Genomic DNA, 21,952 nt, shown 5'->3' with positions numbered 1-21,952 from the left:
TCCAGCAGAAATAGACCGACTTCTGTTTTGGCTAGAATCACAGACCATTTAACCTGTAATAATGCCTTACAAGTACAAATTTCTTAGGGAAATAAGTGGTCAGAACTCACTGTTGGAAATTCCTGAGGTCTAATTCCATCTTTTCAAGAACTATTTTAGCTCTGGGTAATTAATTACACCTACATTTGTGAAATAAATTTAACATTTACCTTTAGGAGCCCTGTTAAGAGTTTGTTTAACATAGAATTTTTTTTCATTTTCTAGGCTTGTTTACAAATTGATCCTGCTGAGAGGATATCATCTACTGATCTTCTGCATCATGAGTATTTTACTAGAGACGGATTTATTGAAAAGTAAGCATTTTGAGTGAGTGTGGACTTTTTCGTGTTTTATATTAGGATGTTTTGCTAGCATGAAAATTGCTATGTAGGTTAATGTTACACAACAGAAGAATTCAATTTATCAAAAACTTACTGAGTTTCTGTATTGACTAAGTATATGATAGATTTACAGGTGTCATGGTAAAAATTCTAATAATAAAAAAAAGTGTACATAACATTCATTACACAGTTACTATGTCCTAGGCAGTGTGCTAAGCTCTTCACATGCATTTTCAATTCTCATTATAGACCAGAGATAACATTAAATAAACAATAAATACTTTCTAGCTTTGTTTCCATTTAGACCTCTGACTCAGAATAGCCCAGTTTTTCCTCTCTGATAGCACCTCTGATCTATATACTACAATTAGCATTCATTTCCCAGATGATTTTTTTTCTCTGCTTTACTTATTCTCTGTTGCAGTTCCTGTTGTTTTATTCTCCCCAGCAAACTGGATGTTCCTTGAAGACAGGGACCATGCCTCTTAAAGCCTGTCTCTGTCTCACATTGTATCTAAAATATATAATGACAATGTAGATTCATAAGTCAGCCATGCTTTTTAAAAAAACACACCATTTTCTATTTGGGCTTTGAAAGAAACAGGAAAGGTTTCTCATTAATTGCAAAATCATTCAGTTTGCCTTTGGATACGAGGTCACAAACATGAATATTAATTAAAAATGTGATGGAGTTAAGATCAGGCATAGAAAAGACCAGGACCTCCATTGAAGATAGACCAAAATAGAAAAAGGCAAAGAAAAGGGAATCTTTGAGAGTAACTAGAACTTCAGGCATTTCAGGAATTTTAATCTAAAAAAATGAGAAGATATATTAAAAGTGCCATTGAGGACTTCCCTGGTGGCGCAGTGGTTGAGAGTCCACCTGCTGATGCAGGGGACTCGGGTTCGTGTCCCGGTCCAGGAAGATCCCACATGCTGTGGAGCGGCTGGGCCTGTGAGCCATGGCCACTGAGCCTGCGCGTCCGGAGCCTGTGCTCCGCAATGGGAGAGGCCACAACAGTGAGAGGCCCATGTACCGCAAAAAAAAAAAAAAGTGCCATTGATAAGAAGTGTCAGTTATTGAATAAAAAAATCGTTTCCTATCAATTCTACATAGACTGATTTCTCTTGGGTATTTAGATATTAGGATTTTACTATTATGGGGTGAAAGTTCTTGAGTTCCAATAATAGAAGCCTCAGAAAATGTTTGGGGGAAGACCTTTTAATTGGATAAGAGACCTCTTTTTTTCATGGACCTTCTGCAATGCAAGGAAGTTTTAACAGAAATGTGCATTTTCTTATTCAGCCAAACTAATGATACTGGTTACTTTCTTCATCTCCTCACACTACCCTTTACTATAATTCTAGGGAAGAATTCATTCATGGTAGAATTCATTCAGTCCCAAACTGATGGCAGTAGCTGCTTCAAGGAGGGAAACTGTGCAACTCCGGGAGAGGGGTGGGAAAGAGATTTTTCGTTATAACCTTTTGAGTTTTAAGCCATGTGAATGGATTTTCTATTAAAAAATAAATAACTTTAAAAAAGCCTAACTAAAACCAAAACAATCTCCCTTCAATATTGATGTATTCTATTACATTTTGTTCTGAAAATATTTGTCTAGAGTAAGATTTTAGAAACTAGTTCATCTTTTAAGTCCTGTTACTTTGAAGAACTACAAAAGGGACAAAGTGGCCTGAGTCTTCCTTGAAAATAATAGTATATTTATCAAAATTAAAAACGATGCTTTTATTAAGTAAACTTTGTATCACAAAAGGAATCTAATTCATATAAGCCTATCTTGTAAAAGTTTTATTAATAGTAGATTACCTCGGAAAAATTTTAGAAAGATGTATCTTTACCAGGAAACAATTTGTATTAGGTAAATATTGTGCCATCTCTTGGCATGCATTACTGATAACTTATTTATGCTGTAGCTCAAATGCAAATTAATTGATTAGAAAGTCTTTTAAAGATAAAATACTCTATCAACATAAATAAAAGTGTTTGATATTGCTTGTTTTATCAGATTCATACCAGAACTGAGAGCTAAATTGCTACAAGAAGGAAAAGTCAATTCATTCATAAAGCCAAAAGAGAATTCTAAAGAAAATGAATTTATGAAAGATGATAGAAAAACAATTTATACCAATACACTGCTAAGTACTTCAGTTTTGGGAAAGGTAAAAATTGGTCTTCTTTTTAGCCATTATAACTATTTTATAGTTAGTACTCTAATGATAAAAATAACTGTTCTCCTGACTCAGATTTTGGATGTATTTTTTCTAGGAAATGGAAAAAGAGAAAAAGCCCAAGGAGATCAAAGTCAGAGTTATTAAAGTTAAAGGAGGAAAAGGAGATATCTTAGAACCAAAAAAGATGGAGTGTGAAGGTGGACATTTTCAACAGGATGCAGTTGAAATTGCTCATACTGTGTCTCAAGATATAAAACCTGTAATCAGTGAACCACCAAACCCTGTCAATCCCAGCACTAACTCTATGGGCATGAAAGACGATCCACATGCTGGAAGTAGTATGGTGATGCCACCCATCAATCTAACTAGCAGGAATTTGATGGCTTCAAATCTCTTCCACTACAATTCAAGGTGAGTTTTAACAGAAAAGAAACAGAAGGTAATGGACCTAAGTAATACAGTGTTTTTATATAATGGTATTTCAAAGAATCAACTTCATAGTATCTATATATAAACTGAATTTGAAGGTATATTGAAATTATAATCATATAATGGGCCATTACTAAGCGCTTCATATGAATGCTACAGAAGAAATTAACTTTTCTTGGCTCTCTAGGTGTTTAGTTTTTCACTAATGCTGTTTGGAAAAACCTCATTTTAAAAAAAAAAGTCTCAGAAAAATTACTTCCCATTTGAAGAGAAAAATGTAGTGTGACCTCAGTTTTGGTATTGATGTGCCTTTGAATAATAAAGTAAGCTTTATTTTCGTATCATAGCAAATTGTCTAAATGGAGAAAAGATAGTTGAAAATAATCATGTGTAGTCAAGTAGCTTTTCAAGGTCAAATTTTGGGATAAAAACAGCATATTGGACCAATTTTAGATTTAACTACTAATACAGATTGAGAGACTGGTACCATGAATCTGGTTAATCAAGGGAAGTGTAATGGATGACAAGGGTCTGCCTAGCAAGGCATCAGGGCCCATTCTAAATTTAGGGAAATTACTATGGCTCTAGTTGGGGAAGGAGGCTTAGTTCAGTTATCCTAAGCCAATCCTAACAGACTGATTTGGGCTATAAGTTGTGAAGCTTAGTGGTCTGCAGAGGTGGCAAGTGGACATGTCTGTACAACAGAATATAGACAGCAGGTGTCCAATCGTTCTTGAGGTGACTCCTAAACCATGGTTGCAATAACCATAGTTACAAACTAGCCCTGGTCAGAGAGCTCGGAAGGTCATGAACCCAGTAGTTAAGAGATCCAGGTTCAGAACAGACAGAAGGGACCAAATAGGCCAGCTGGAGTAACCTGACAACATGGTTGTCACCACTGATGTTAGCCATGAGTGAGTTCTCTGCACTGTTTTCGCCTCTTTACTTAGAGCAATTGGTACTTAAGGACTAACAGTTGCATTTTTGCACTTATTGTTCAAATAGTAGACTACCATGGTATAACATCATTATTGAAGCTAAAACAGAAGCAATTCTGGGAAGTTCTAATAACTTCTCATTTTTTTAAATAATAGGTTAACTGAAAGAGCAAAAAAGAGACGTACTTCTTCACAATCTTTTGGACAAGTTATATCTAATAGGCATGAGGATACAGGTCCCACTCAAGTAAGGCAAGCTCGTCATTAAAATATGGCCTCTTTCAACATTATCCCCCCACCTTCTGTCATTTTCTCTATGTTTGGGGCTCTAACATTTTTTTTAACGTGCTTTTAGTTTCCTGTTTTTTTTTTCCTGAGGTGAAAATAGGTCATCGTTTCCTTAGTGCTTTCACAATTTTAATTTCTTATAACTTTATTTGTGTATTTAATGTGTGACTTGGGAAAAGAAGTTAAGATTTTCACCTTTAAAAGTCACAAGACTGAGTCGGAATCCGAAAGTCACAAGACTGGACTTCCCTGGTGGTCCAGTGGTTAAGACTCCACTCTCCCAGTGCAGGGGCCTGGGTTCGATCCCTGGCTAGGGAACTAGATCCTGTATACTGCAACTGAAAAAAAAAAAAAAAAAAAAAGATCCCGCATGCCGCAATGAAGACCTGGCGCAGCCAAATAAATAAATAAATATTAAAAAAAAAAAAGTCACAAGACTTTTTGGTTTTTCACTTCCAAGAAATGATTTTAATATCTTACTTTTTAGATTAAGAGCAATTACCAAATAGATACATCTTTTCACAAGAAAACATAATCAATGTAGTTCATTTCCTCATTTTTCACATAGGAAAATAGTTCAATTAAAAATTGAAGCACACAGGCTTCCCTGGTGGCGCAGTGGTTGAGAGTCCGCCTGCCGATGCAGGGGACGCAGGTTTGTGCCCCGGTCAGGGAAGATCCCACATGCCGCGGAGCGGCTGGGCCCGTGAGCCATGGCCGCTGAGCCTGCGCGTCCGGAGCCTGTGCTCTGCAACGGGAGAGGCCGCAACAGTGAGAGGCCCGCGTACCGCAAAAAAAAAAAAAAGAAAAAAAAAATTGAAGCACAGTGTTATTTATAATAATAAAACATTGAAAACAACACAAATCCATCCAAGAGCAAGTGACTGGTTAAGTACGTTAAAGTACATCCACACAGTGGGATACTATGCATTACATTGTGGAAGAGTGTTCATTAACCTAGGAAAGTTTCTATCATCTGTTGTCAAGCGAGCAAAAACAGGTAACACAAAAGTTTTTCCAGAATGCTGAGTTCACAAGTAATTTTTTCCTTTGGGTTTTCCCAGTGTCCAGAGCACATCATTTTGTAAATAGAAAAATAAGTTATTAGTAAAACGAACTGAAGCAATTTGTCCAAAGTCAAAATGCAATGAATAGGATCAAAAATTAAAAGTTGAGACTGTGGTTCTCGTGATCAAGACTATTCTCAACATATTGAATATGCTAGAAAAAGTTTACTTTATAAAATTTTTATTGGAGTTTGATCTGTTTATATGTTTGATGGTGTTCTCTTCTACTTCTTACTTATTAAAATAACCTTGCAAAGATAGTTATTTGTATGCCTATCTTATACCATCCAAATGCCTGGCATTTGTAGGCTTGTCATTCAATTAGTAGTTACATACCTTTCTTCAAATTAACTCTTGTTTATTTGGTTTTTTTAGAGCCAAATGGAGAAGGGTGTGTTTAATGAGCGAACAGGTCAAAGTGACCAAATGGCAAATGGAAACAAAAGGAAGCTGAATTTTTCCAGAACTAACAGGAAAGAATTCCATTTCCCAGAATTGCCTTTCACAATACAGTCAAAGGAGATGAAAGGAATGGAAGGTACACATTTGTTGCATAGCTTTGGAAATCTACAGACTTAATCTTTTACAAGACCTTTTTTGGTAATATCACTTAGATGTTATAATGTGATTTAGGTAGAAAGGAGTATATTGCTATGCAAAATATTTTCAGCTGATGAAAAATTTTTTCCCATAGTCAAATAATGGGTAAGACTTAAAGGAGATAACTTTAAAAAAGGGTTAAGAAAACTTTAAAAAGTAAAATTTTCATTAGCTCAATTTTGTTGGAATGTTAGAACAGTATTTGAGGAAGGTGTTTTTGGTTTAATATATGACCTGGGGCAAATCAGTTTCCTCTGTTTCTCTGTGATAACTTGCGCATATAATAGGAGGAATGATATGTGTGCTTCAGGCATCCAAGGATTTAGTAGATTAAGATTTATAACATGTACTGAGCTCATAAAATGAAACTCATTTTTTTGCAGTGTTATTATTATGTTTCTTTGAAGAACAGTGACACCTTGTGAAAAGATAATATAAGAGCAAGAAAATAGTACTTGCATAGCTCAAGAGGAATTATCTGATCCACTTAACAGTTATACTCAGAATTTTATAAATAAATGTCCTCTTTATTTAGAGGACAGACTGGTAGACTGTTAGTAAAATTATATAGCAAATCATTTATGTTTGGCACATAATACCATTACAACTCATGATTTGTTCAGTTCCTTTATAATAAACTCAGAAACTGACTTTAGCGTATATCAGAATTTCCATTTAAAACTCTTGAAAAGGAAAGTAAAATTTCAAGGTAGGAGTAACAAGTTCTCATTGTTGTATATATTTTTGCAAAAGTTAAACAGATAAAAGTGCTGAAGAGGGAATCAAAGAAAACAGATTCATCTAAAATACCAACTTAATGCAGATCAATATCAAGAAAAACAAGAGGTAAGACTTTTTTATTTATAGCTTTTACTAAGTAATGCTGTTTAGAGCCCTTGACTTAGTATATAATTTTAGTTACTACTGTTGGAAAGTCAGATAAAAATTCATAAGTCTGTAATCTTTGACCTCTAGAAACAGAACTAAAATTTCCTAGAATAACCAATTACAAAAGATTTTTAAAAGTTATTTTTTGAGGGTAGTAAATACGAACTCTCATTTGAATGTTGAGTGATTGAATATATGGTACCCAGGGAAAATAGTATGTGTGTTATGTATACTACCTGGTGGTGGGTAAACCATGCCAGAGGAAAGGAATAATGGTATAAACATAGGATTATACTGGCCACAAGAACATATGTATTTTGTCTTTAGCCTTTTTCTTCCTGTTTTTTTGTATAAGTTACTCCCCCATCTCTGCTCTCCACCTACTGTCCTATTTTCAAAGATTTGCTCTCAGCTATCAGATAATCTTGAATTTTATTTGGGAATCTTGAAGCCATCAACATCTAAATGAATACTCTTTAAAGGTACTCTTTTAAGGGAAAGGGATTATGCTGAGCACCCACTGAATTAAATTATATGGACAGCCTTCTATCCTGTACACCTGTGAGGTCATTAACTTTGTTATCTCAGTTTCTTATTTTCTAAATAAAATTGACTACATTTTTATTCATGATAAAATTAGTACATACTTCCTAAGGAAATTTGAAGAAATTAGAAGATAGAAACTTTGATCTGAAATTATGTAAGGATGTATTTTAACTAAGTCTATTGAATCTCTACAACATTCAGGTAAGAGTTATCAGACACTGTTAGATATATTTTCACAGTGACATTTATGCCTTATTCCTGGCCTAGAACTTGTTAACAACTCCACAGTCAACTTTGCAGAAAAGAAATATTTTCTAGGTAGAACAAGAAAGGCATTAATGGTCATCTTTTAGTTTGTTATAAAAAGTAATAAGGTGGCTTTAAACTTTTAAACCTGGGTCACAGCATGTTGAACAGCACACCATTTGCATATTTTTTGAATGATTGGGTGAGTTAGGGCTCTTAAGTTTGGGCAGACTAGTAATGTGCTACATGTGTTTATTCTGCTGTCCTATGAGAGCCCCCAGAACTAAAATTATATTTTAATGCAGGAAGAAAGGAACTCTTAAGACAGTTCTGTCATTTTAAAAATACAAAAGTAAGTAGGAAAGGAAAACCCCTTTTTGTACATATGGTGTAGAACTCCTGAAAAGACGCTCTTTTTAAGAGTAACGTTGAGGGCTTCCCTGGTGGCGCAGTGGTTGAGAGTCCGCCTGCCGATGCAGGGGACATGGGTCGGTGCCCCGGTCCGGGAAGATCCCACATGCTGCGGAGCCATGGCCGCTGAGCCTGCGTGTCCGGAGCCTGTGCTCCGCAACGGGAGAGGCCACAGCAGTGAGAGGCCCGCGTACCACACACACACACACAAAAGAGTAACGTTGAAACAGTTGTAGGTGTTAGGAACATCCAGAAGTCGTCAATGATGGTTGTAGTTTATTTGTACTAATCATTCAAATGCAGTTCTGACAAGCTACTGAAATTGCATATGACTGGTTCAAATGCTTTCAATAAATTAACGTCAGAATTAAGAAAATTTCCTAAATTTCGAGTTGGTAGTTTGCTAATTTAGAGCATGAGAGAATATGACATGTTTTAAAAAACTAAGATAGGGAATGGCAACTTATTTGTTCTATTCATTGATTTCCTTTTGAATTACCAAATCACATCCAGGCACTTCCCAGTTAATAGTGTATACATGAACTGAATAGACTCTGTGACCTAGAGAGAAATTCTAATTACTGCTGATGAGTGAGTTAGGCAAGAGAGAAGAGTCCGTAGAAAAGCCACCTTCAGTTTTGTCTCATGATGATAATAAGGAATACTTTGCCAAATAGTCTTCCTGTACCTTATAAAATAACCCCCAGGTGCAAATTACAAGTACTTATCTGTGGCTGTATTTCCTTAGCCAGAGACTCACCATTTCCCCAATTAAGGTCCTGTTTCTATTTACTTTTTAGAATACAGGAAATGCATAAACTGAAAGGAAGAAGAACCTGCCAGATGTAGAGTAGAAAATGCAGCAGCTGAAAATTCAGGGAATCCCAGAATCACTATATGGTTAAAAAAAAATCCTTTTTATTAATATTACATACACAAAAATGCTGACTAGAGAATTCTACAGATATATCGTAAATCCTGTGTAGTTATGTGTATACTCACCTAAATTTGTTTTAAAATTTATTAATCTTTAAATTATTCATGTTTTCTTAATTTGAACATTAATTTATAAAAACTTCCTGACTGGTACATCCTAATAAAACTACAGCTTACGTTAAGTCATATAATTTTATTTGATGACCTGTTATCTCAGTCATGTTTGATCAGTGGTCATTCTTAGCTTTGGTTCAGAACTTTATAATTATAGATGGAAGAGTTTCTAAATGTGTAATAAAGTGAGATCCCAATGTCTGGGAGCACCAAACGTTTCTGAGCAAACAAATACACTTGATAAACATGAAATGTGGGTTTGGTTTCACACTGGACGTTCTGGAGCAGTATTTAAACATCATGAAGGTTGTTTAAAAGGATGGAAATTGAGCAAAGCATTGAAGCAAATCTTTTGGCTTGACCAGCATGTTTATCATTTAGTAGTTTATATAGAATATATTGTTACATATAATTTAACATTAATACAGGCAAGGTTTTGGCAACATGTATTTACATTCTTATCCCACTTATTGGCTTGGTTTCTAATTTTAGGGTGGAGAAGGCCATTGTAAGGGGAAGAATTTGAAGAGGAACAGATTTTTTTTTTTTGGTAGTGTCTTTTCTTTTAAATCTTAAAAATACAAATTGGCAAGTCTCCTCCGGTCTGGGGTCTGGGAGGGCCCCTCCCACCTGCCTCTCCTGATCCCCCCCCCACTTCCGCCTTCCCTCCTATGCCCCCAGGACCAATGCGGCCGGGGTGGGGGGAGGGCTAAGGGCGGTCTTCGAGGGCAGGGGACCAGCTCAGCAGGCTCCCTGGGCCCAAGTGGGTGGGGCAATCACCCTCCGCTCCTCTCCTGCTCTTCCTGGAGAGTCTCTCCCATCTGCCTCTCCTGATCTCCCCAGCCTCAGGGATGCCGATCTTGTGTGGCCTCCACTTCTCCTCCCCCCTTGGTCCCCCTACACCCTACCGGTTCACTCTGGGCTTTCTCCCATCTTCTTGGGGGTCAGAGTCCCTTACCAGCGGCCAGCAGGAGCCCTAGTTGTGGGGAGACACTAACTCTGTGTCTTCCCACACTGCCATCTTGACTCCTCCCCCTGCCTGAGTATTCTTAATAAAACATAAATCAGATGATGTCATTGCTCTGCTCAAAACCCCCCATGCTTCCCACTTCACACAAAGTAAAAGCACAGACATTACAATAACCTCCACGACCCTACACAGTATGCCTCTACCCTCTCTTTGACGCTATTTGCTACTTCTCTTCTCTATTGCTCATTCTGTTCCAGGCCCACTGGCCTCCTTGCTGTTCCTGACTATGCTTCTGCCTCAGAACCTTTGTTTTTGCTGTTTCCTCTGCTGAGAAATATCTTTCCTCAGGTCACTGCATGGTTCCCTCCTTTACCTTCTTCTGTTGTTCAGGACAACCTCCTTTTACTCGTATATGAAGCTTTCTCTACCATGTTACTTAAAATGACAACTTTCCCCATTCCCATTTCTGTTTCCTGCTTTACTTCTTCATATAGCATTTCTCTATCTGACAAGCTTTATTTATTAATGGTGTCCCTCCAACAAACTATGAACTACATGAGGGCAGGGAAGTTAGTGTTTTGTTTGTTGCGATATTCCCCAGCATAGAATAGTGCCTAGCATATATTGACACTCAGCATTTTCTTTGTGAATGAATGAATGAATTTATTAAGCACCTACATAGTAATCACTTGAAAAAAACCAAAGAATAAAATATGAAATAATTTTATTGGTGTGGTAGAATGTGCTTCCTATAGCATGCTAATATTCATTGTTCAAGTAGCTGAACAAGGAATGAATAGCAGTCATTCAGCATGGAGTTTAAAGGTGAAGTAGACAAGGTGAACTTACAGTTTGTTAGTGTTTTAATGGAGGAATTGAAACTTAGTTACATTTATAGGTAAAACTGAAAGATGCTTTTTAGGAACAGAATTCAGAGGAATCTCAGATAAGTTAGAAAAATTGTATCTCAAAATTCATAAAGAGACAAGGAAATTCAGGTAAGACAAGTGAAAGGGTAAAAAAAAATAATGCTCTACTAAGTGAGTTACAGTATCTGGGTCAGAATTTTAGATTATCCACCGCAAGTCACCACATTTCTGTTTCTTTAGTGACTGCGTGTCAGGAGACCAGGCAAGTCCTAAATTAGTACCCTTAGTACTTGTCATAGAGTGAGAAATTATGTGAGTATTGTCTCAGTGTTATGAAGGTCTCTTAGTTAACTCTCTTGGCTTAGAATAAGTGAAGTAATTTGCTTGCTTAATTGGATAGTATCGAAAGAATAAACGAAATATATAACTCAAAGAGGTAAATAAAATGAACTTTGCTTCCGATTGACTTTCAGACTAACTTTGGGTTAAGGTGCTTGCTCTTCACAATTGGCTTTTCATTTAGTGGATAGCAGTATAGAGATTCCAGCTATCCAGGGGCTATTACATGGTCTCTGTGGCCCTCTTGCCAAAGAGAAAAGGTGATTCTGAAGTTCTCTTTGAAGTCACTTAGTCCTAATCTCCTCCAGAGGGAGCTCAATGTCCAGCATTTTCAGGACCTGGAGCTGGTGTCTGCCCTGATCTAACAGGACTAGCCATTCAGTTCCCTGTTGGACTGAACTAGTGTATGAAGATGGGATCCTAATGAGGCAGTGCTTTTTGCTCTAAATCAGTGGTTTTTACTCCCTGAGATGAGAAATGTAATAAAAATGCATGCTAGGATTTGGGTTTCCTCAGGTGAATGACTCCGAAGTCTTAGGACCTTTCAAACCAAGCCCTAGATTATTTATATACATTTCAGGCAGCATCTCTTGGGCATCTCTGAGTAATTTCTTTGTGGCTACTAATTATTACATTGAACAGTATTATTAAAATGTTTAAAGCATCTGCTGCCTCATGAAAAACCTTAAAACCCAGATTTATAATGGAATAATCTGCTATCAATAGACTTCCTTGGATTGTTGTTTGATAGATTTGAGTTTAGAAAATTGGTTCCTTTTAATTGCTCTCCTTTAAACAGAATATCTAGTGGTATCAGAATATTTATTGAAACTATACCTATAAATTTCTGGGGCTTTTTTCTTTTTAAAAATATTTGTTGAATGAACATTCAATTTTTATTAAAAGCCATGTGGTATGGGACTTCCTTGGCTGTCCAGTGGTTGAGATTTCTCCTTCCAATGCGGGGGGTGAGGTGGTTTGATCCCTGGTCAGGGAGCTGAGATGCCACATGCCTCGGGGCCAAAAAGCCAAAACGCCAAAACGTAAAACAGAAGCAATGTTGTAACAAATTCAGTAAAGACTTTAAAAATGGTCCACATGAAAAAAAAATCTTAAAAAAAAAAGCCACATAGTATAACAGAGTCCAGATTATAATCAGATTGCTTAAATTAAAATCATGGCTTTTACCACTTCTTCACTGGGGAGTATGTGTGTGGTATTTTGTTGCCTCAGTTTTCCTCAGTTGGAAAATGGGGACAAGAATAGCTTATCTCTTAGGGATTTTGTGAGGACTTACTGAGATAAAGTTTAATACACACAGGACATAGTGAGTTTGTACTGTACTGATGAAATTTAGTTGTCTCCTTCAAAGATGCAGAATTATGGTTTTGTTTGTTTGGCCACGCCCATGGCTTGTGGGATCTTAGTTGCCCGACCAGGGATTGAACCCAGGCCACAGCAGTGAAAGCACAGAGTCCTAACCATTGGACCACCAGGGAATTCCCCAGAATTATGGTCTTTAATCTTAGTTCTTTTGTCCAAGTTGTCCGAGTTTATCCTGACTTCATTCACTTTGGTAATAAATTAGGTCTATGGGTTCCCTTTACTGTTGTTATACACTGCCTGTGAAATTCTGAGGGGATCTGTGCCTTGGTCTCTATTTGTTTAGATGTGAAGTTGGCATGGATAACAAATACATGTCTGCTCTACATGTATAAAATGTTACATTACTTTTTTTTTTAATAAATGTGTTTATTTTTGGCTGCGTTGGGTCTTTGTTGCTGTGCTCAGGCTTTCTCTAGTTTTGGCGAGCGGGGGCTACTCTTTGTTGCAGTGCGCGGGCTTTTTGTGGTGGCTTCCCTTGTTGCAGAGCATGGGCTCTAGGCGTGCGGGCTTCGGTAGTTGTGGCTCGTGAGCTCTAGAGCGCAGGCTCAGTAGTTGTGGTGCACGGGCTTAGTTGCTCCGCGGCATGTGGGATCTTCCCGGACCAGGGCTGATGGGATTGCCATTACTTGGTTCTCTGTGGCTACCAAAAGTCATGCAGAGAAGTGGGAACGGCAGAGGCAGTGGCAGCTGAATTGGCAGTCAACCAGGTCAAGTTTTGAAATCTGTTGGGTAGATATTCATGTGATGATTAGGAGTCCTGGTTTCAATCCTTTGGCCAAGTGGAGTTGTTGTAAGTGGAAGGGGTTACAACTGGTAGCTCAGTAGGTTGCTGCTATGTGACACTCATTTCCTTTCATTTGGAAGAAGGAACATAGAATATAGTCACAATGATAGGAAGTACCCTGATGCATTTAACACCTTGAAGAATAAAATTAGACTACCGTTTTTTATTGTTTAATATAATACTATATATTATATATAAACAAATTTATATGTTTCACATCCTGCTTTATGATGCTAGTTGCTTACCTCTTAATTTATATCTTTGTACCTTTACATCCTACCCCCCAGTACCTTCATATAATTATGTACCTTGATATGTATGGAACAAATAATTTAAATTCAGAATGACCTTAGTAGTTTGAAGACTTGCTGAAGAATCAATGAATGATGTTAAAAATGATCAGTAAGAATCTGAGGCATGGATGTCACAGAGCAAGCTTCTCAGAAGAGATCTTGGGTTGGCAGTTAGTGGTGTCATGTTGCAGTTCTTTAAAACTTCAGAGCACTCACAATTCTGTGTGCCTTTAGGAGGGCTTAGTTGAAGTTTTTATCACGTTTCAGCCTTCTCAGATCAAAAGCAATTCTACTTTTTCTTGGCAATACGTGTACTAGATATCTGACTGTATGTGTTGGATATCCTGAAAAATTCCAATTATGAAACTTCTCATTAATGGCCAAAAGTTACTGGTGGTTTAGAGCATTGGAGATAAAGTCTAGGGCCTAAGCAAGGTAAGAAGTTGTATTGGAAACTACACATAAAGCTGAGTCCTTAAAAAGTGATACCCTTAGTAAAGAGTGAATTAGACAAAATATACTCCTCAAAGAGTGATTATAGAGAAATTTGTTTGTCTTGTCCTTGGCTCTGGATGGAAAAAAAAAATCAAACCAACAACCTTTCCCCTGAGAACTCATAACCATCCTTCATACAGGTTTGGTGTCACATTTCAACTACACGTGTGATCCAAAAAACCCAAGATTAGAATGTGGTTTAAAGTGCTAATGGGTAAAAAAAAAAAAAAAAAAAAAGTGCCAATGGGTAAATAATGAATCCAGTTACCTATCAGAATCAATCAAACACAAATACTCTCTGGAGGAATGCACTTTATTTTTTTAATTTTTAAAAAAATGTTATTTATTTTGATGTTTGAGTTTTTTTTTTTTTTTTGGCTGCGTTGGGTCTTCATTGCTGCGTGCGGGCTTTTCGCTAGTTGCAGAGAGTGGGGGCTTCTATTATTGTGGAGCACGGACTCTAGGCACGGGGGCTTAATAGTTGTGGCACATGTGATTAGTTGCTCTGTGGCATGTGGGATCTTCCTGGACCAGGGATCAAACCTGTGTTCCCTGCATTGGCAGGTGGATTCTAACCACTGCACCACCAGGGAAGTCCCAGGAATGTACTTTAAATGAAGGTCTTAAAGAATTTCCACAGATACTTATACTGTGAACATGGGCTCACTATTAAAAATCACAAACACACAAAAAATAAGCCAACATGAATGAGAGTTTGCAGAAACAGCAAACAGAAGCAAATCTGCTAAGATTTTATAAATTAAACTAGTCAGATACACACAGAGGCTTATTTACTACATATAAAGAAATAAAGAGAATATTGATTATGTGATTAAAAAAAACAAGAGACCATAAAAGATAACCAGGCAGATTTGGAAAAAGAAAAAATGGAACATCCATCTAGAAATAAATATATAATAATAGAAATTAGAATCCTAGTGGATTGGTCAAATGTTAATTAGCGCTGAAGAGAGAATTAGTGAACTTTAAAATAGATCTAAAAACTGGGGTGCCTTCCAGCTGCTGGTGGGGGACCCTGATGCCCAAGGACACGGGAGGGACCCCCAGGTGAACTGGTAGGACGTGGGGGGACTGAGGGGGAAGGAGAAGTGGAGGCCGGATAGGATCAGCACCCTGAGGCCAGGGAGCTCAGGAGCTGCAGGTGGGAGGGGACCTCTGGGAGGAGCAGGAGAGGAGGGCGTTTGCCCCGCCCACTCAAGCCCAGGAAGCCTGCTGGGCTCCCAGGTGAGGTCCCCCGCCCTCTGACACCAGGGGTGGGGGGCACACCTGGCCCCTTCTGTTGAGCCTAGGCCCCATCCCCACAGCCACTGGGGCTTTTTCCAGCCCTGTGGGTTCTGAGCATTGGCCCCGCCCACCACCCAAACCTCACCTTTTCTTAGGCCCCACCCTCCACAACCAAGACCTTCCCCCCCTTTTTCTTTTTTTTTTTTGTGGTACGTGGGCCTCTCACTGTTATGGCCTCCCCCGTTGCAGAGCACAGGCTCTGGACGCGCAGGCTCAGCGGCCATGGCTCACGGGCCCAGCCGCTCCGCGGCATGTGGGATCTTCCCGGACCGGGGCACGAACCCGTGTCCCCTGCATCGGCAGGCGGACTCTCAACCACTGCGCCACCAGGGAAGCCCTCCCCACCTTTTTCTTTTCCCTCCTCCTCTTTTTTACTATTGTGGTACTGTTGTACCTTCCAGTTGTTGATTCATCTATATTTTTATATGCTTTCTAACATATCTGTTAGTTTCCTAGTCTAATTTTATTTTTTACTTTGTTATTGTCCTTTTTTTTTTTTGTCACCCCATGCAATTTGTGGGATCTTCATGAGCCAGGGATCAGGCCAAAGCTCCTGCAGTGGGAGCTCCGAGTCCAAACCACTGGGCTGACAGAGAACCTCAGACCCAAGGGAATATTCATCAGAGTGAGGTCTCACAGAGTTCCTCATCTCAGCACCCAAACCCAGCTCTACCCAACAGCCTACAAACTCCAGTTTTGGAAGCCTCAGGCCAAACAACCAGTAAGACAGGAACACAATTCCACTCATAAAAATTAAAAAAAAAAAAGAGACGGCAAAAAAATATGTCACAGATGAAGGAGCAAGGTAAAAACCTACAAGACCAAATAAATGTAGAGGAAGTAGGCAATCTACCTGAAAAAGAATTCAGAGTAATCATAGTAAAGATGATCCAGAATCTTGGAAATAGAATGGAGGCACGGATTGAGAAAATACAAGAAATGTTTAACAGAGATCTAGGAGAACTAAAGAACAAACGGATGAACAACACAATAACTGAACTGGAATGAAAAATACACTAGAAGGAATCAATAACAGAATAATGGAGGCAGAAGAACGAATAAATGAGCTAGAAGAAAAAATAGTAGAAATAACTGCCAAGGAGCAGAATAAAGAAAAAATGAAAAGAATTGAAGACAATCTCAGAGACCTCTGGGACAACACTAAGTGTACCAACATTCAAATTATAGGGATCCCAGAAGAAGAAGAGACAAAGAAAGAGTCTGAGAAAATATTTGTAGAGATTATAGTGGAAAACTTCCCTAACATGGGAAGGGAAATAGTCACCCGAGTCCAGGAAGCACAGAGAGTCCCATATAGGATAAACCCTAGGAAAAACACACCAAGACACCTATTAATCAAACTAACAAAAATTAAATTCAAAGAAAAAAAAATTAAAAGCAGCAAGGGAAAAACAAAAAATAACATACAAAGGAATCTCCATAAGGTTATCAGCTGATTTTTCAGCAGAAACTCTGCAGGCCAGAAGGGAGTGGCAGGATATACTTAAAGTGATGAAAGAGAAAAACCTATTACCAAGATTATTCTACCCAGCAAAGATCTCTTTCGGATTTGATGGAGAGATCAAAAGCTTTTCAGATAAGCAAAAGCTAAGAGAATTCAGCACCACCAAACCAGCTTTACAACAAATGCTAAAGAAACTTCTCTAAGCAGGAAACACAAGCTATGAAAAAGACCCACAAAAACAAACCCAAAACAATTAAGAAAATGTAATAGGAACATATGTATTGATAATAAACTTGAATGTAAATGGATTAAGTACCCCAATGAAAAGACACAGACTGGCTGAATGGATACGAAAATAAGACCCATATGTATCCTGTCTACAAGAGACCCACTTCAGACGTAGGGACACATATAGACTGACAGTGAAGGGATGGAAAAAGATATTCCATGCAAATGGAAATCAAAAGAAAGCGGGAGTAGCAATACTTGTGTCAAATAAAATAGACTTTAAAATAAAGACTGTTACAAGAGATAAGGAGGGACACTACATAATGATCAAGGGATCAATCCAAGAAGGTATAACAATTATAAATGTTTATGCACCCAACATAGGAGCACTTCAATACATAAGGCAAATGCTAACAGCTATAGAAGAGGATATCGACAGTAGCACAATAATAGTGGGGGTCTTTAACACCTCACTTATACCAATGGACAGATCATCCAGACAGGAAATTAATAAGCTTTAAATGACACAATAGGCCAGATAGATCTATTTGATATTTATAGAACATTTCACCCCAAAGTGGCAGAATACACTTTCTTCTCAAGTGCACACAGAACATTCTCCAGGATAGATCACATCTTGGTTCACAAATCAAGCCTTGGAAAACTTCAGAAAATTGAAATCGTATCAAGTATCTTTTCTGACTACAACACTATGAGATTGGAAATCAATTACAGGAAAAAAAAACTGTAAAAAACACAAATACATGGAGGCTAAACAGTGTGCGACTAAATAACCAAGAGATCACTGAAGAAATCAAAGAAGAAATAAAAAAAATACATAGAAACAAATGACAATGAAAACACAGTAACCCAAAACATATGGGACGCAGCAAAAGCAGTTCTAAGAGGGAATTTTATAGCAATTCAGTCTCACCTCAAGAAGCCAGAAAAAACTCAAATAAACAACAAGAGAAAGAAGAACAAAGAAAACCCAAAGTCAGTAGAAGGAAAGAATCATAAAGATCAGAGCAGAAATAAATAGAAACAAAGGAAACAATAGCAAAGATCAATAAAACTAAAAGCTGGTTCTTTGAGAAGATAAAAAAATTGATAAATCCATACCCAGATTCATCAAGAAAAAAAGAGAGAATATACAAATCAATAAAATTAGAACTGAAAAAGGAGAAATCACAACGGACACTGCAGAAATACAAAGGATTATAAGAGACCACTACAAACAACTATATGCCAATAAAATGGACAACCATGAAGAAATGGACAAATTCTTGGAAAGGTACAATTTTCCAAGACTGAACCAGGAAGAATTAGAAAATATAAACAGACCTATCACAAGTAACGAAATTGAAACCATAATTAAAAATCTTCCAAGAAAAAAAAGTCCAGGACCAGATAGCTTCACAGGCGAATTCTATCAAACATTTAGAGAAGAGCTAACACCGATCTTTCTCCAACTCTTCCAAAAAATTGCAGAGGGAGAAACACTCCCACTCCCAAATTCATTCTATGAAGCCGCCATCACCCTGATACCAAAACCAGAAAAAGATACCACAAAAAAATAAAATTATAGACCAGTATCACTGATGAACATAGATGCAAAAATCCTGAACAAAATACTAGCAAACAGAATCCAACAACACATTAAAAGGATCATACAGGGCTTCCCTGGTGGCACAGTGGTTGAGAGTCTGCCTTCCAATGCAGGGAACATGGGTTCGTGCCCTGGTCCAGGAAGATCCCACATGCCACGGAGTGGCTGGGCCCGTGAGCCATGGCCACTGAGCCTGCACGTCTGGAGCCTGTGCTCCACAATGGGAGAGGCCACAACAGTGAGAGGCCCACGTACCGCAAAAAAAAAAAAAAAAAAAGGATCATACACCATGATCAAGTGAGATTTATCCCAGGGATGCAAGGATTCTTCAGTATATGCAATTCAATCAGTGTGATACACCACATTAACAAATTAAGGAATAAAAACCATATGATCATCTCAATAGATGCAGAAAAAGCTTTTAACAAAATTCAACACCGATTTATGATAAAAACTCTCCAGAAAATGGGCATAGAGGGAACCTACCTCAACATAATAAAGGCCATATATGACAAACCCACAGCAAACATCATACTCAATGGTGAAAAACTGAAAGCATTTCCTCTAAGATCAGGAACAAGACAAGGATGTCCACTCTCACCAGTCTTATTCAACATAGTTTTGGAAGTCCTAGCCACGGCAATCAGAGAAGTAAAAGAAATAAAAGAAATACAAATTGAAAAAGAAGAAGTAAAACTGTCACTGTTTGCTGATGACATGATACTATTCATAGAAAATCTGAAAGATGCCACCAGAAAACTACTAGAACTAATAAGTGAATTTGGTAAGGTTGCAGGATGCAAAATTAATGCACTGAAATCTCTGGCATTCCTATACACCAACAACGAAAAATCCGAAAGCGAAATTAAGGAAAGAGTCGCATCTACCACTGCAACATAAAGAATAAAATACCTAGGAATAAACCTGCCTAAGGAGGCAAAAGACTTGTACTCAGAAAACTATAAAACACTGATGAAAGAAATCAAAGATGACATAAACAGATGGAGAAATATACCATGTTCTTGGATTGGAAAAATCAATATTGTGAAAATGACTATACTACCCAAAGCAATCTACAGATTCAATGCAACCCCTAACAAACTACCAATGGCATTCTTCACAGAATTAGAACAAAAAATTTTACAATTCATATGGAAACACAAAAGACCCCAAATAGCCAAAGAAGTCTTGAGAAAAAAAAAAAATGGAGGTGGAGCAATCAGGCTCCCTGGCTTCAAACTATACCACAAAGCTACAGTAATCAAGACAGTATGGTACTGGCACAAAAACAGAAATATAGATCAATGGTACAGGATAGAATGCCCAGAGATAAACCCACGCACATATGGATACCTAATTTACGACAGAGGAGGTAATAACATACAATGGAGAAAAGACAGCGTCTTCAATAAGTGGTGCTGGGAAAACTGTACAGCTATATGTAAAAGAATGAAATTAGAACACTACCTAACACCATACACAAAAATAAACTCCAAATAGATTAAAGACCTAAATGTAACACCAGACACTATAAAACTTTTAGAGGAAAACATAGGAAAAACACTCTTTGACATAAACCACAGCAAGATCTTTTTTGACCCACCTCCTAGAGTAATGGAAATACAAACAAAAATAAAAACTTGGGACTTCATTAAACTTAAAAGCTTTTGCACAGCAAAGGAAACCATAAACAAGATGAAAAGACAACCCTCAGAATGGGAGAAAATATTTGCAAATGCAACAACGGATAAAGGATTAATCTCCAAAATATACAAACAGCTCATGGAGCTCAATATCAGAAAAACAAACAATCCAATTATAAAATGGGTAGGGCTTCCCTGGTCACAGTGGGTAAGAATCTGCCTGCCAGTGCAGAGGACATGGGTTCAAGCCCTTGTCTGGGAAGATCCCACATGCTGCGGAGCAACTAAGCCCATGTGCCACAACTACTGAGCTCATGCCCTACAGGCCGTGCTCCACAAGAGAAGCCACTGTAATGAGAAGCCCATGAACCGCAACGAAAAGTAGCCCCTGCTCACCGCAACTAGAGAAAGCCTTGCACAGCAATGAAAAACCCAAAGCAGCCAAAAATAAAATAAAAAAGGGCCGGAGACCTAAATAGACATTCCACCAAGGAAGACATACAGATGGCCGATAGGCACGTGAAAGGCTGCTCAACAGCACTTATTATTAGAGAAATGCAAATCAAAACTACAATGAGGTATCACCTCATGCTAGTCAGAATGGCCATTATCAAAAAATCTAGAAACAATAAATGCTGGAGAGGGTGTGGAGAAAAGGGAACCCTCCCGCACTGTTGGTGGGAATGTAAATTGGTACAGCCACTATGGAAAACAGTATGGAGTTTCCTTAAAAAACTAAAAATAGAACTGCCATATGACCCAGCAATCCCACTACTGGACGTATACCCTGCGAAAACCATAATTCAAAAAGAGACATGTACCACAATGTTCATTCCAGCACTATTTATGATAATAGCCAGGACATGGAACCAACCTAAATGTCCATTGACAGATGAATGGATAAAGAAGACGTGGCACATATATACAATGGAATCTTACTCATCCATAAAAAGAAACGAAATTGAGTTATTTGTAGTGAAGTGGATGGACCTCACTCTGACTGTCATACCTGGAGAAGTAAGTAAGAAAGAGAAAAACAAATACCGTATGCTAACACATATATATGGAATCTAAAAAAAAAAATGGTAGTGATGAACCTAGTTGTGGGGCAGGAATAAAGATGTAGACATAGAGAATGGACTTGAGGACACGGGGTGGGAGGGGGAAGCTGGGGTGAAGCAGGAGTAGCGTTGACATATATACACTACCAAATGTAAAACAGATAGCTAGTGGGAAGCAGCAGCATAGCACAGGGAGATCGGCTCTGTGCTTTGCATTGACCTAGAGGGGTGGGATAGGGAGGATAGGAGGGAGGCTCAAGAGGGAGGGCATAGGGGGACATGTGTATACATATGACTGATTCACTTTGGTGTACAACAGAAACTAACACAGTATTGTGAAGCAATTATACTCCAATAAAGATCTATTAATAAAAATAATAAAATAGGGCTTCCCTGGTGGCGCAGTGGTTGAGAGTCCGCCTGCCGATGCAGGGGACACGGGTTCGTGCCCCGGTCCGGGAAGGTCCCA

General features: G+C 38.1%; 1 protein-coding gene across 1 annotated transcript in view; it reads left to right on the top strand.

Annotated features, from left to right (window-relative positions):
- Positions 1–21,952, top strand: part of CDKL3 (cyclin dependent kinase like 3) — an 89,622-nt gene that overhangs the window by 35,888 nt on the left and 31,782 nt on the right. The window contains exons 6-11 of the mRNA XM_029217217.1: positions 265–353; positions 2,408–2,561; positions 2,668–2,984; positions 4,097–4,187; positions 5,671–5,833; positions 6,649–6,741. Of these exons, the coding sequence (XP_029073050.1) occupies positions 265–353; positions 2,408–2,561; positions 2,668–2,984; positions 4,097–4,187; positions 5,671–5,833; positions 6,649–6,713 (879 nt within the window). The 3' untranslated portion in view covers positions 6,714–6,741. The remainder of the gene's footprint in view (positions 1–264; positions 354–2,407; positions 2,562–2,667; positions 2,985–4,096; positions 4,188–5,670; positions 5,834–6,648; positions 6,742–21,952) is intronic.

Source organism: Monodon monoceros, unplaced genomic scaffold (assembly GCF_005190385.1).
Source record: "Monodon monoceros isolate NGI ecotype Baffin Bay Population unplaced genomic scaffold, NGI_Narwhal_1 Super_Scaffold_12, whole genome shotgun sequence".
Lineage (NCBI taxonomy): Eukaryota > Metazoa > Chordata > Mammalia > Artiodactyla > Monodontidae > Monodon > Monodon monoceros.
This window is presented reverse-complemented; position numbering and strand designations above follow the sequence as displayed.